The sequence below is a fragment of the Blennius ocellaris genome, assembly GCF_963422515.1.
Source record: "Blennius ocellaris genome assembly, chromosome: 18".
Taxonomy (NCBI): Eukaryota; Metazoa; Chordata; class Actinopteri; order Blenniiformes; family Blenniidae; genus Blennius; species Blennius ocellaris.
In genome coordinates, this window is record NC_137667.1 from 11,412,682 (window position 1) to 11,428,263 (window position 15,582).

At 38.6% G+C, this 15,582-nt stretch overlaps 1 protein-coding gene across 1 annotated transcript in view; it reads left to right on the plus strand.

Moving 5' to 3' along the window:
- ryr3 (ryanodine receptor 3) overlaps window positions 1–15,582 on the plus strand; it is a gene marked incomplete at its 5' end in the record, with an annotated part of 112,208 nt that overhangs the window by 11,736 nt on the left and 84,890 nt on the right. Inside the window, 5 exon segments of the mRNA XM_080514075.1 lie at window positions 1,958–2,077; window positions 6,546–6,650; window positions 9,756–9,776; window positions 14,405–14,479; window positions 15,299–15,377. Of these exon segments, the coding sequence (XP_080370201.1) occupies window positions 1,958–2,077; window positions 6,546–6,650; window positions 9,756–9,776; window positions 14,405–14,479; window positions 15,299–15,377 (400 nt within the window).

A 15,582-nucleotide genomic window follows, 5' to 3' on the forward strand; every position in this document is an offset into this window, starting at 1 on the left:
GGTGTTGAGTTGGTGTGAAGTATTTCTATTGTTTTGCTTCCCTGATAGAGGCGTTCCCACTCTTATTTGGCTTGTGAGCCACTTTTTGAAAAGACCAGGTCAAAATGATCTGCCTACATTTAAAAAAAGTAACAATGAAAGAAATAACATTATTATTATTATTATTATTATTATTATTATTATTATTATTATTATTATTATTATTATTATTATTATTATTATTATTATTATTATTATTACCTTCTTGTTTGCAACTTACACTTTAACCCTATCAATGTCTTCTGCACCCAAAAGCAACCAATGACAGCAGCCACAGTTACCATGGAAACCAGAAGATCCATAACACCTTGCTGTTTGGTGTTTACATGTGAAGTGACACGATCTGCCACACGGCCACTTCTGCTATAAAAGTGTGACACAACAACTTTGTTAATAAACGTTTGAGGATGCCTGTGTTGTACCGTGTGTGTTAGAGGAGATGGAACCTGATCTTCTCGCACTTTGCAGTCTACTGGTCGATTGGGTTTGAGTTATGAATTGAGCATTCCGGTGTATCCTAATGGCAAAGACAGTTTTTTAATAAGAATGGCTGTAAGAGCTCAAGCAGAAATGACTGTGAACACATAGCGATGACATAAACGTAACTATTTGAAATGCTAGGAATATCTGAAAAAAGAGCAGAGGAGCTTGTTGTTTTATAAATCTGTGGCGCAAAAGAAAGAAAATGAATATGTGAGCTTAAAATATGTGCCTATTTGCTTTCTGGTGCAGAATTGAATGAGAAAATCCATTTTCTTTCTTTTCCTTGTCTTGAAACTGACCTGCATTTAGCCTCACATCATATGGACACAAGCAGCATTGATCTTTTCATATAGCTGCAAACACACAAGTCAAATCTGGTACAAATCTCAGTATATGGCTCGGTTGTTTAACTTTGTTGCTGTTGAGTGTGTGTGTGTGAGAGAGATTTGTGAACACATCGCTCATGTGGAAAAAAAGATCATTAAGGACTTTATGCTTCTTATGAGATCTGAACTTTGACAACTGTTGAAAGGACATTAAAGTCTGGCAAAAGATGATTTTTGTTTTCTTTTATTCAATTCCCACAACAGTGTGTAATTAACAAATACGGAGTATTTTCTGCTTATTATTATTATTATTATTATTATTATTATTATTCAGAGGGAACAATATAGATATTTACCAAAATTGTTTCCCCCTTTAAACCATCTGACCAAGCAATAGTTTTTTTTTCTTTGCAGTTACAATAAAAAGTCCCGGTTATATTGTGCATTGTACTGCTGTTTGATACATTGTTACTGTCTCTTATCTCTACTCTTGAGTCTGTGGGCGCTGCACAGCTTGTATCTAATTCTATTGAATGAATAGGGCTGTGAAGGAGGTGGGAGCCACAACCATGGCAACCATCAGCTTAGATTAGTGTGGGACGTGAGCTGGCAGGGGACATGCTCGCTCTCTCACTCTCTCTCTCTCTCCCCCCTTACACACTCACTCACTCACAAACAAATCGATATCCGTGCAAGTGTTGCCAAATAGAGCCTGACCCACTCCACCCTGACAGATACAGATGTTCATTAATCGGTTGCTGTGATTGAATGAGATTTTATACTTTTCTATATTAATAGCAAAGTCTATGTCACAGGTTTTTGGTTTCGTTTTGTCCAAATCTGTTTTACAGTTATACACTAATTGATCTTATTTTCTGTTTTTCATATTCTCTCTAGAGAGTCTCTCCTTTTTATGTTGTGGGTGATTGCGTTCTGATTATTGAATTAAGTGAGCATTTGTACTGTACCCCAATGCCAAGATTTAATTTATTATGACACAATCTAGAATGTAACGCACAAACTGTTGAGAAGGAGTTTGGCTTCTGTTGTTTTTTTTTTTTTTTGGTTTTTTTTGCTTCAGTGCTTACTTCCTCTCCTTCTCCTGGCAGGATGACGAGGTCGTGCTCCAGTGTGTGGCCACCATCCAGAAGGAGCATCGCAAGTTCTGCCTGGCAGTAGAGGGACTCGGAAACCGCCTTTGTTACCTGGAACCCACATCTGAAGCTAAGGTCAGGATGCCACTCGGCTTTGTTTAAGTCTAACAATATGATGGGTAAAATCAGGGCAGTAGGTAATGTTATACAGTGTTTGCGCACTTGTTCCTAACACTTTTTTTTTAATCAGTCCCCCCCCCCCCCCCCCCCCCCCCCCCAAAATCCTACTAATTGAGGTCTAGCACCTCTTCAACGCCTACCATTATGTTGTGCGTGTGCCCCGTATAACTGTTACTTTTTAGTATAATTAACAAATTTTTCTGTCATGGTAGAGATATTCCAGTTTTACTGGAAGAGGAAAAGAAGCATTTTCATGTACAATTTCCTATCATCTTGTACAATGTACATTTCCCCAAATAAATTGCAATAAGCAATGTGAAATGTGAATCCACATATCAGTTGTCTGTAATGTTGCAATATTATTAAATAAACTTATGTTATCATGATATCAGGTCTCTCAGAATCGGATAAGGATCTTTCCTCAATTCCTCCTTTTCCGTCTAAAAAACAGCCTGCAGTCCTTGTTTGTTGGCATCCGTCTCTTCATCGAGCGAAGAATTTGAAATACAATATAATTAATTGAAATTGTGTATATTTTGTACAGGACTAAGCTTCTCGGGGTGCAGGTTGTCACTGGTCCTTCTGTCTTGGCTTTCATCACAACAAACAAAAAAGCAAACAAACAACTGACATCCTCTTTGAGGATCATGGCCAGACACTGAACTAGTTTCTGCTCCACTGCATCCCAGGGATAGTTCTCGAGGCCAAGACAGACAATAAATTAAGGTTTTTTGTATGTGTCTGTATGTAATATTTAGCTTAATTTAGAGGAACTGAAGGATGAGAGTTTGCATCCTGCTGTCACATCTGTTGTAGCAACACAACTGAGCTGTCAACACGCTGTTTCACGTCTCATTATTCTCCTGTTCAAAACAAAAGTGCTCTAGTACTGCAGAAGAAAACAAAAAAAGACATGATGAAATGAAGCACATCGTGTTAGCCCTGGAGAATACGCCCACTAATAGGAGGATAATTGTTGTATATCATTATGTACATCATTACTCACAGTTTGCAGTGATTGCTGTGAGACATGTCAATCAGTGATCCAGTTTCCAACACCTCATGTTTTCACATGTCGGAATGATAATCTCATGTCTGGAACTGTTAAAACTCTGGGAACGCTTCACAATGTGCGTATGTGAAGTGAAATCCAATTCACTTTGGCTCTTGCGCAATATGACTTTCAGTCAGATTTGAGGACATGAGTGCTTGTTTCCGTTCACTCACCTGGAACTGCCTTTGAGCCTCAGGGCTTCACCTGCAGAGGCTGCTGGGAACAGCCCTCGCCTCTGCTCCCAGCGAAGATGTTGTCATCTTGTAGCTGATTTTAGGTGTTGACGTCTCAATGCCAGAAATCTAACATGCTGTGACTGCAGTTGGTTCAAAAATCCACCGAGGTAACATAAACCCTTTCTGTGAAAGAGATTTGAAAAGTAATGTTTATTTTGTTGCTCTGACATCATATATTACTACTGCACATTATAAAGTTAAATTATAGTTTATTTCATATACCTTTATATACATGACATAAACTAAACATTTCTGCAACTTCATGGATCAGCAAATGGCTCGCAAGATTCATGTTGCCAAACTCGAGTTATTTCCTGAGCTGCAGGTTATAATTCATTCAGTTTATTTATTTTATTTATTTCACTTGTATTTTTCTGTTTTAATAAATGTAAGGATGTATATCATTATCCTCCTTGATTCAGTAAAAGTTGTAACTTTCAAGATGCCGATTCATCATCGTGATTAATTAATCCAGTTTTCAGATATTTTAGTCGATATCTTGACATACTCAATGTTTCATAATGTGAAATTTCAGGCATGCAATTTCTCAAACACAATTATATATTGCCTTCAGGACTTTTTTGTGACTGATTAATCCAGTAGAAGCAGTGTTTATTATTATTTGTACAACAAGACATTGTTTGGTAACCTGCTATTGGCAATGCAGATGAAGAAAATGTTTCTTGACGAGAGGATATACATTTTATACATTTCTACTCTTGCCTGTACTTCATTTTGAGTCAAATATACAGACATGGAACTGCAAACATTGTGTTTGTTTGCCAGTGCAATGAAAGTTACTGCAAAGTTGTACTTGAATGCAGTTAATCAATCATAATTGGGTTTTTTTAACACTGGAGTTGCTTCACTAATTACTGAAAATGAAAAATTACTCGTTATTAATTATTAGTTGGACAAAACTATTAATTTCTTTTTTCTCAGTTAGGCACTTCTTAATATTGCACTTGTTGTAGTGATAAACAAGATATATTTAGGAACCTGCTGAAACTCAAACAGTTTTAATTGTTTTTCTGTGTTTGTCATCAGGTGCTGTTAGTCTGTTTTATGAAAACAAATGCCAAGAGTTTCTTCAAAAGGAACGACGCTTGAGATTTTTTAAAAGGAGAATATTTTGTAAAATGATGTTGCCTTGAGGGGTCAGCTTTGAAAACTTAAAGTGACTCTTTAAGTCTCTGTATTTGAATCCCATGTTGATCTCTTCTGAGTATTTTTCATATAGCTGTAGGCGACTATACATTTGTAAATATGCAACTCATTACAACTCATGATATTTTACTCTCTGTAGAGTGTGTAAGAAATGCGTCTATTTAAAGGCAAGCTGTGGCCTCGGAGACGACCTCCTTTGAGCCCAGACACGGCTCAATGTTCAGTATGTGTGCTCAATCCTGGAAGAAGAAGTATGATAATTGGAAAATTAGTGGTGAATAATTCATAAGAGGTGCAAGACTTGCAGCAGGTAGCGAGTTATCACAGCAGAAGGCTGCATGATGGCACAGGTGTCACTTCTGAATGTCCTCTTAAAGACAAAAGTGATTATTGACGTGACCGTGGCTCAAAGTACATGTTGGAATTTTTCCTCACCTGATATGTTGTCAGCGAAAAACTAAAATGAGCATTTGAGAGGTCAGAACTGGGCTGCTGGTTTCAGTGCTCATTGACCTGGACGCACACGCACACACAAACTGTGTTGTTGGCAGTTCCCATGCATGTTTGTGTTGTGTTACAGAGCAGCCCCGTCCTCATTATCACCCAGCAGCCCTCTACCCTGCTCACATTTCTCACTCCACTGCGGAGGTCAGAGGTCAGCTGCTTGTGTTTCTGAGCCAGGGGAGGCACCCCAGCAGTACTTTAAATCATCCCTCATCCTCTTCTCTGTTTGGATGGAAAGGGCTGCGTGTTATATAACGCCAACTACAGATAAACACTGTTATACTTTATACGTAACGAGAATCATTCAGGATATGCAGTGTTATGTGTGCGTGGGTGCTACTGAGTTATGGCGAATGTTTGTTTGTGTTTACACTCAGCAGTGTAGCATTAATCAACAGTGCCATCTAGCACTAAGTAAGTTAATTTTCTTCTTCTGTTGAGTTGAGAGTGATTTACAGGCCTTATGCGATGCTGAAAGCTTAATTTCTCCCTATTTTATATCAACTCTTTGAAGTGGATCCATGTTTAATCGCCTCTATAATATATACTCCCTTTGTTGTAGATGATCTTTGATCCATGAATATTTTATAATCATCAGTTATTACTGAATTTATCCAAGCATAAGCAATGTGGGTTTTATCTGACAACATGAAGCCTTATTATTGCAGAAAGTTAAACAACAGTGGCTTTCTGAGCAACCGTCAAACTAATTATCGGTCATTGTGGCACCGGGCTGCACACCTTTCTGACAGCCTTCCTCGTATTTCCCAGGCTACTCGTTAACAACACACCGAGATGACAAACCAGTCCAAAGTTAACAGAATTATTTATGTGCACCGTTGCTCTGTGTGCTGGTTAATCCTTTCCGTGGGTTCTCTTGTCTCACATTTAGTTAGAATTATTGAATGAAGAGCAACTTTTACAAATCGAATAAATATATGAACACGTTTAAATTGACACCCATTTCTCAACTGTTAATAAATTGGAAAGTAAAGCAGTTAAAGATCAACAAATGATTACAAATACAAGACTAATACACCACATTTTTTTATTTCAACATTTACTCAATACAGTATATGTTTAGATTACAGTTGCATTGTGATGCTTAGTTTTACACAGAATCACTATTTGTTTGGAACTGAGGATATCCTTAAATAATGAAATAATGAGTTCACAATAAAGTCCTCGGATCTGGCTGCTCTGTTGTTAAAGTCAAATTTTAGAAAACAATAAGACACTTTCAGGATATAAACAGACCGAGAGAACTCCTCAGTGCTTTTGTTTTGTAGCTTCATGATGGATATATCCACTAAAGTTTGGAAATGGTTGAAATACTGGAATATTTTGGAATCCTTGCCAAATCGTTGACTTTTCAACTAAACTTTCCTTCTCTTTTTCCTTTTGTCTTGCCTTCTTCTTTTCCTTCCCTCCTTTCTTCCCTCCCCGCTCTTATCTCTCGCAGTATGTTCCTCCAGACATGTGTATTTGTAACTTTGTGTTGGAGCAGTCCCTGTCAGTGCGGGCCCTGCAGGAGATGCTGGCTAACTCGGGACAGAACAGCGAAGGGGTGAGTATCTCCCTCTATCCAACTGAAATCAGTCTGCTCCCGGTTTCTCTCACGCACACAGATACAGACACACACGCTCACATTCCCTATTGCATCCTCTTGCAAGATGCCCTTGAGTGTTTTGTTTTTTTTCTCCCACAGTACACGTAGTCAATCTTTGATCTTCTTGTTAAGACAGGAAAGGATCAATATGACTGAATAATGGCCTTCCCGTGGTTTTCTAATTTACGTAATGAAGCAGGAGAGGTAGAATGAAGATCCTCATCACATGTAGTTACGGTACTTGAGGCACAAAATGCTTTTAATCTGCTTTAAAAGAGCTCGACTCACTTGAAATGCTGAAAACTGGCATCAATTGCAGAATTTTTAAACAATTATTTTACTGCCAAAGTGAAGCTTTCAAATGTTCAAAATGGTTTTGATATCTCTCCCAGAATGGTGCTTTGAAGCGCGAGAGGAGTGACATTTAAGTACAATTTTGTGTTTTTATTCCAGTGATTTAATTTTAACTGTCATTGACAGTGGCGCTGTTCACCTCTACTGCCAAGGTGGTGGGTCTGTTCATTGACACACACACACACACACACACACACACACACACACACACACACACACACACACACACACACACACACACACACACACACACACACACACACACACACACACACACACACACACACACACACACACACACACACACACACACACACACACACACACACAGGTTTAGTAGATTACTTCTATATTTTGTCTGCTTTTTAATCTCATACCTTTGTAAAGCCTGATAAGTCCTCTTCAATTGGGCCATTTTTGTAAAGAACATGCATTTGTGGGATGAGGAGCAGAGTATAATGATAAGGATATATTTCATTCGTTGATGCTTCAGTAAAATGAAGAGATGTCAGTTGTGCCCTTTAAAAAAAAATACCAGATCTTCTCTGCCAATGTCAAACAGCTTATCTCACTTTTTATTTCTTAATTTTATAGTTTTTATTTTACTTTTTATGCAAAGTTTGCTTTCAAACAGGTAGATTTTATGCTTTAGTTTTGGGAAAACCTTCAAGTGAGTCCCAATTTCACAAACAGATACTGACCTTTCAGTGTTAAAAGAAACATAATAGCGTTGTCGTGTCTGGGTTTTTTTTCTTTCTTTTTTGCCAAACATTCTGAAAATCTGTTTGCAAAGGCGTTTGTTTTGGACATGTTTTGAAGCATGGACAGTTTCTCCTGATATGAAATTGTACTTTCTCTATCAGCTCATTAGTGTTGAGTTCAGTTAGAATAGTTTGAGTGCCACTTTATGAAACACTTGTTAATTTAAGGTGCGTATAAAAGGCCACACAGCTTAAGTACTTTGATATGAAGAACTCTAATGAAACCTTGAACAGAGGGTTTATTCTCATGTGCCTATTTCTTTGGAGGGGGAAAAAAGGCGTAAGGTCATCTGTGAGCGCTGTGCTACGTCCACAGCACCTTTTTTCCCGCACCCTCCGCTCTCTAGATTTTACACTCGGCCGTGTGAGCCGCTCCCTTCAGGCTCTGCTCCAGGCCGCTCGGCATGTTTATTAGAAACAGGTAAGTCATGGCGGATCGGAGCAGATTCTTCTGGAGTGTCATAGATAGCAATGAAGCAGTCCGATGGGCTACGTTTGGTCTGGAAAGCCCCCATCAGATGCTCACTTTCACTCATGCTGTTCTGCTTTAACAGAGTCATTTCATGTGCCATTTAATCTCATCACTTCAAGCCACCAACGGGAGAGATCAAGAAATAATGCCGACACCCTTGTTTGGATCACCTGTTTGAAACCTTTCCTCCATACTCATGTTTTGGGAAAAACAAAGAGAAAACAGCGCCTGAATCTGAAATGGATCCAAAGATTAATTTAGACTAAAAAAGCTGCTTGTTATTGGTCATTTGTCATTTGTTGTTTTATTTTTGTTTCATATATCGCTGTTCTCACTGAATCCACATGATCTGTGTTCACCTATAAAGCCTTTATGATCTGGTGAATTTATTTACTCTTACAGTTGCACCTGAAGTATATGGATATCATTGAAACGTTAGTACTTACAGTTTGAAACCTTTTTAAAAGATTCATTACTATGATTATTGATAATGATATAAAAAGAGAATGCATCTGATCCTAAAGAATATTCTTATATTTTTGTTTGTCATGAATTAATAAAAAAAAGATCTAAAATAGATATGGAATGAAATGTGGTGGAAAAAAACCCCAAAACATTAACTTTGCTTTCAAATGTTTTGAGATGCACCTGTAATCAAGGCTGCAAGTAATAATTCACATTTAATTTATGCAGATTGTTTTTTTTAATGGTTTGATATTTTATCCTCAAAAACTGTTGCTCAGCATTTCAGTCAGAGATGCAGTCTTAAATTACATTTCATGCCAAAACAGTTCATGAATTAAATATCGTACATGTCCTAAAAGACTGAAGGCATCAGGAATTATTCCAAGTCGCAAAGCTTAAATCAGCGAAAAATACTTTGAAAACGGATGGTTATTAAAATCAGCAGGTCATTTTTCCCCCACATTGAAAGCAGACCCATGTGTATTTGAGGAACAGAGATGACAGCGCTATGGTAGCATGAGTTATTGTGCAGTACAGCCGTTGCAATTACCAAAACCCCAGCACGAGACAGCATTGCAGTGTTATCTGTGAAGATGAATTGGGGACAAAATCCCACTGCAGTATTGCAAGACACCCCGAGGCATGCCCTGTGCCGGGTTGGTCTGGCCACCGCTGTACTTTCATGCACAACATCGCTGTCTGGCACAAGTGTCTGACTTCGTATATGGCTTGGGTCCTTTCTGTTGGAGAACCAGGCCTGCATTGTTATTAGCCTGGCTAGCAGATTTGTTTAGTGCTCAACAGTGCAGCATTGTTGGCTGGCCTTGCTTGGCAAGACAACATGATGTTGGCGGGAATACAAACTCTCTGGTAGCAAGGCTAATACATCACCGTCCTCATACATCCTGCTGCAAGGGTCCTTTTCTCATAATTGTTGCTCTCAGAGTTGTGTAATTGCCTGCCATACATCTCAATAACACATTTTTTCCATCTGTATTTCTGTGTTATTAGAGTGCTGACCTTGAAAAATGGGTAGGTCCATCCTTCAGTTTTTGTCCTCCATCATGTTGTCGGCGTGCATGACAGACGTATTGCCAGTCAAACGAAAGGGTTTAACTTTTGACACTTTCACTTGGAGCAGTGACCGATCTTTGACAGTCATAAAAGCTGCATTTAAAGCCTGTGTGCAACGGGAGAAAAGTACTGCATTGAAGTGAACATAAGGCCAGCACATTAAATCTTTTTTCACCTCACCACACATTGAGCAATTGGATATTAAAATGACATGTGTTTCCTGGGGGGGATTTCCTTTGGGATTATAAATTAAGCTTTCACCTCATCATAGCTCAGCATATTCACTTTCCCTCCCCGAGTCTGTCTGGAGACAATCAATTAGCTTGTCACAGACGTCGCTGAACCTTAACTTATGGCAATCTTGAAATAGACATGCGTTGGTGCTGCCACCTTGCACACTTGAGTCAAATGCTTCTGCTTGGCCTCTGTGAAAGTGTCTGACTCTCATTAGCTTCATGCATCCATCATACATTTCTGTGTGTTTTTGTTTTTATTGTTTTATTTAAGTAAAAAGCTTCAACAACATAGAGCTTGTGCTGTAAACATGCAATTTTACGACTATTATTTTTATTTTTAAAGATGAGTAAGAAAGATCTGGAAAACCACAAGTTGACGAAAAATAAACTCACTTTGGTTTGGGTGTGCTGCTCTGTTTTCTCTGGGTTTGGTCTCTAACATCATTTAATTTTAAGAGAGGAAATGTCCTGAAATCAGTTTGGATTTCAGAGATTCCTTTGATACTCATCCCACTGAAATGTTTTTGGATGATTTATTGTTTTTTTTTTGTTTTTTTTATTTTTATTTTAACAGCCTTTTGAATTGTATATGCAGCACATATGCAACAAACGGAACACAATCTCTGTCTCATTTTCCACATGATTTGAAGGACAGGGCAGATAATATGTTCATAAGAAACACTTTATCTGATGGTACTTAGCAAATGAGTCTGGCATGACTTTCCTCCAGAGCCTTAGAAAATTGATTCGTGTGCGGTTTTCCATCCTTTCATCATTCCCTGCAAGATAAGCGTCTGATATTAAGTCAACATTTAGATGGATTACTTAGCCATAGTTTGGTGTAATAGCTATGTCACTCTCTGGGAAAGATGAATCGGGCACTGGTCGATTCTCGTAAAGCTCGGCTGCTTTGAAAATGAAACAAGTGTTTGGAAGATAAATTGATCAGAGTCATGAAAAATGTACCCACCCCCGTCAGTTACAAGATCCCAAAGTCCAAAGTGATAAAACAACCAAAAAGACATGCTTGGAGACACAAAACAACCAAAAAGACATGCTTGGAGACACAAAATGACCGAAAGGGCAGCAAGTAGCTATTTAAAAAATAAACCTTTGGCTCTGGTGACCATTTATAACTACCCTGCTACTCACTGACAAACTTTAAAACAATGGCCCCAGTGCACAAAGTGTCCAGTGTAGCTTTCATTTTTATTTGTACATTTATTTTTAAAACTCTATCAAGTTTGACAATCGTACAGATGCAGCAGTAACAAACTTGGACAATAGGAGTAGAAACCTGCCTCTCATGCATTGACTTATTATTCACGTTACAATTATCAAAATGATTATATCTCACAAAATTTACTCCACATTTTCATACTGTTTGGGTTGTGATAAATTGCTGGGGTTGCAAATCCCTGCCAAAATCCACAAGTGCAAATGAGAGCCACACACACTGATGTAAATGAGCTTGTTTAGATACAGTAGGTGTGTGTTGGTCTCATTTGCGTTTTGGCGTTTTGGCAGGGATTTGACACAATGACTGATTCCCAGCTTATTTAGAGGGATTTTGCTACTGTGCCAATGATTATGCTGGGGCGTGCCAACTGAGGTGCCTGAGGTTGGCGAGCCCTGGTTTAGATTCGCCAATTCAAATGCATGTTTGTGGGCTGTGGAAGGGACTGCCCTATAAACCCCTGCACTTCTTCTTACAAATGAGGACATAAATACATGCGGTACAACTTACTTTACTCTTAAAGTTAAATAAAAATCATCACCTACAAGAATGCATAGCAAAAAAAGTCCTGCGTTGAGTCCTGACGTTGAGCATCGTGGTTTGTGGTTTGGGCCTTGGGCACAGCCAACATAAAAACCTCTCTGGTGCAAATTGCAGTGAGCCCTGGAAAAAAAGGAGCAGCCAAGCAGACACCTAGTCCATGCAAAATATAATAAACAAAACAACGCATAGTATTCTTCTGACAGTCTTTAATAGCCAACTGCCTTTTAGGACCACAATATTGTCTATAACAGTAAATAAGTGCATCGACTTTAACTTTTTATCAGATGGCCTTAAGTGTTGACTGAAGATCTAAAAGTCAACACTTTTATAATCTAGTCCAGTTTTCTTGGTTCAATGGAGATGTTTACTATTGTACCAATAAAAACAAAATTGTGATAAATGAAGACTATTAGTTAATTTGTTTTAGGTTCTGTAAAGTGGACTACAGTGAGGCGTGCACTCTTCACACATATACAACGAGCTACCAGTTTTATTCCTGTGTAGGTGCCGTTGCTTTAAATGTTTTACTTTTCTTTTTGGCAGAAAGGAACGTGTCACAACAGTTCAGCTGCGTGGTTTAAGTTTTACTGTACAAAATTCACTAGACGTCTTCCTATGTCTCACCTGCTCTCTTAAAATCTTGTAAATCTTATGAATCACACTCAACAGGCCAAGCTGTTTAGTAGGATTGTGCTTATAACGGGAGAGGATAAAAACCAAAGGTCACAGTTCCTGGTAGTGATTTGTCAGCACGACAGCAGGCCTGAAATACAGTCTCTCTCTCTCTCTCTCTCTCTCTCTCTCTCTCTCTCTCTCTCTCTCTCTCTCTCTCTCTCTCTCTCTCTCTCTCTCTCTCGCTCTCTCTCTCTCTCCCCCCCCCCCGGCTGTTGCGGGATACTCTTCCCATTTTTCTTTGATTGAACCCCCTCGTTTCCTTTTTCGTCTGGCCGATAGAAGCCATCTGGGAGAGACTTTGAAGCAGAGACAGAACAAGCTCAGGGTCAAATTGTGATTGGGACAGTAGGGACTTCCCTTTCAGTCACTTTAAATGTGACCCCTCCTGCAAACTTGCAAATAAACATTGACAGCTGGGCCAGAAGATAGCCTCGATGCGTTGCTTGTTGGATAAACAGTAGTGCAGCAAGAGGCCCTTCTGTTGTTTCAGTTAGCATACAGTTTTAATGTCACTCACCTCGGACTCGCAAATGTTTAGAAAAGGACGCCTCGCGACGCACCACGGATTTCTTCCTTGCTTATTGGACTGTACATGCAATATTCAATTAAACAGGCACTCCTGTTCAGACGACACTAAATATGGTGAAAAGCCAATTCTGAGACATTTACCAATTTCCTTTTCTTGGAAAGACTTAAAAGCATAAAATTCCCCAAATCAAATCAGACCCATTGAGGCTATATCCTATGATTTCTTTTTTGTTATGATACTATTCATACATATTTACTAACCCTTCCCTCACACTTGGAATACCACAGTCTTTCCCCCCCCTGTGTAATCTTCTTATGTAATTTAATCTGGTAGACAAGACACTCATGTAGCCTTTAGGCCAAAACAAAAATGTAAACATGACAAATAAGACATTGCCTGCAGTTATTCAATAAAGGTTTATAATTAGTTTGTTTTTGTAGGAGTATCATCGGACATCAGATTGCACATTTGTTTTATGTTATTCATAAGAGGTTCAATGAAAACACTAAATATAAACAGCTTAAAATTGAATTTCTATTCTGGCACTAAAATGATGTTGGTGACCCAAAAACTAAAAGGACTTGGTTATCTCTGTGATAAGTGTGTCTGCAGCAGCTTGCATTATATTCCATTGTAACAGTATCGTAGTAACCCCATACCAGTAGCCTCCTATTTTTAAAGTGTATGGTTATATTCATCTGATAATTTTAGTTGGATCAAAGTGAACAGAGGTTATTCCTGCTGCTGACCACATCCATATCACTCGTGTTTGTCCAACTTCCGAAGGCAGGAAAGGTTAAGTTGTCACTTCTTACCACATCTTGTCTTATTTTCATTTGTGCTGCTAGAGGTTGATTAAAAAGGTAAGTATCGACTTTTTATTTTTATTTCTTATTGACTGTGATGAAGATGAAAACAAAACAAAAACAAAACCTCATCCTCATTCTTTTTAATTCACTGTTTCCTCACATTTCCTCAGGCATTTTGCGTTCATACGTCAAACTTATTCTTGCCTGTCCCAAGAATGAACAACCTGTCTTTTTGAGTGTGTTACTGTATGTGTTTTTGTGACAGTGGATGTGGTTTTGTGTGTTTCCTTCCTTCCTTCCTTCCTTCCTTCCTTCCTTCCTTTTATTCTTTTTGTCTTGTGTCCTGCTTGCACTTGGAATGGAGATCCGAATTGAAAAGATTGAGTCCGGTTGCACTTTACTCACACAGGGCGTAAAGCAAAGGGACTTTAATGTCTGACTCAGAGGTGAAGATACTAACGCAGACTTACAGATGCGATTTGTCAGACCTGACAGGAGCTAGAGGTCAAGGATGCCCGGGTATGATAATATACTGTTGAATGTTTCTGTCCTGGCAGGCGGGTCAGGGGGGTGGACACCGGACGCTGCTCTACGGCCACGCCATCCTCCTTCGCCACTCCTTCAGTGGCATGGTCAGTATCAACTAACTTCATATGTTGACTATACAAAGCTGAGTGTAACATGTCAACAAAACCATCACTAAAAAGACAATACTAATCATAAACTTTTATCAGAATTACAATTAACACTATTGTTTGACCATGGGAAGAAGTATCAGTATTGTCTTAATCATGTGAAATGAATTAACTCACTAGAAACATCTTTTTGTGACTTATCTTTTGGTATGTGTCTGTGTGGAAACATCATCCAACAATTGAAAGTATTTATTAATTTATCTTGCAAACACAACACTAATATAACATGACATTTCTTGATGAATTCAACCATTTTGACTAAACTTCATATTTTTTTTGACAACTAAGTTCCTATATTTTGTATTTATTGATGTGAAGCTACACTATTTGGTTTAAAATTGTTGTTTTAAGTCGACCACATTGAAAATTCCTGTTAATGTATATAAATCCTGTAATCGTTTAGAACTTTGAAATATTTCTGTGAATGCTAATTATTGCAGAGGAAAGAAAAATCAATATAGGCGAAGTGTAAATGCAAGCCCACCAACAGCACCAAGTACAATAATTAATAACCACTCACTATTTTTTTTAACACATTTGTTTAGCATTTACTTCAAAACACCATTTTACGTGGAGGAAATGCTCCAATAGTCAGTGTGTGCATGTGTCATGTCCTGACTCATATTTCTTTAATCTAAAACAAAATGTCGACATTGTATTCCAGTCACACACTTGAATAAAAAGCTAAATTCTGCTCACAGCTTGTTGTAGTATTTCCTTGTGACCCGGCATTGATTCCTCTTTTCCCCTCACCAGTACTTGACCTGTTTGAAAACTTCAAGGTCTCTGACAGACAAGCTGTCGTTTGATGTTGGACTACAAGAAGATTCAATAGGTAGAGTATGACCTACGGACACTTCACTTAGTTCCCTGCGCTCTCTCCAGAGTGGCCATTTCAGGCTGACTTCACCTTGAGATCTAATCAGTACTCGAGGGAGAAATACTGTGTGTGTGTGTGTGTGTGTGTGTGTGTGTGTGTGTGTGTGTGTGTGTGTGTGTGTGTGTGTGTGTGTGTGTGTGTGTGTGTGTGTGTGTGTGTG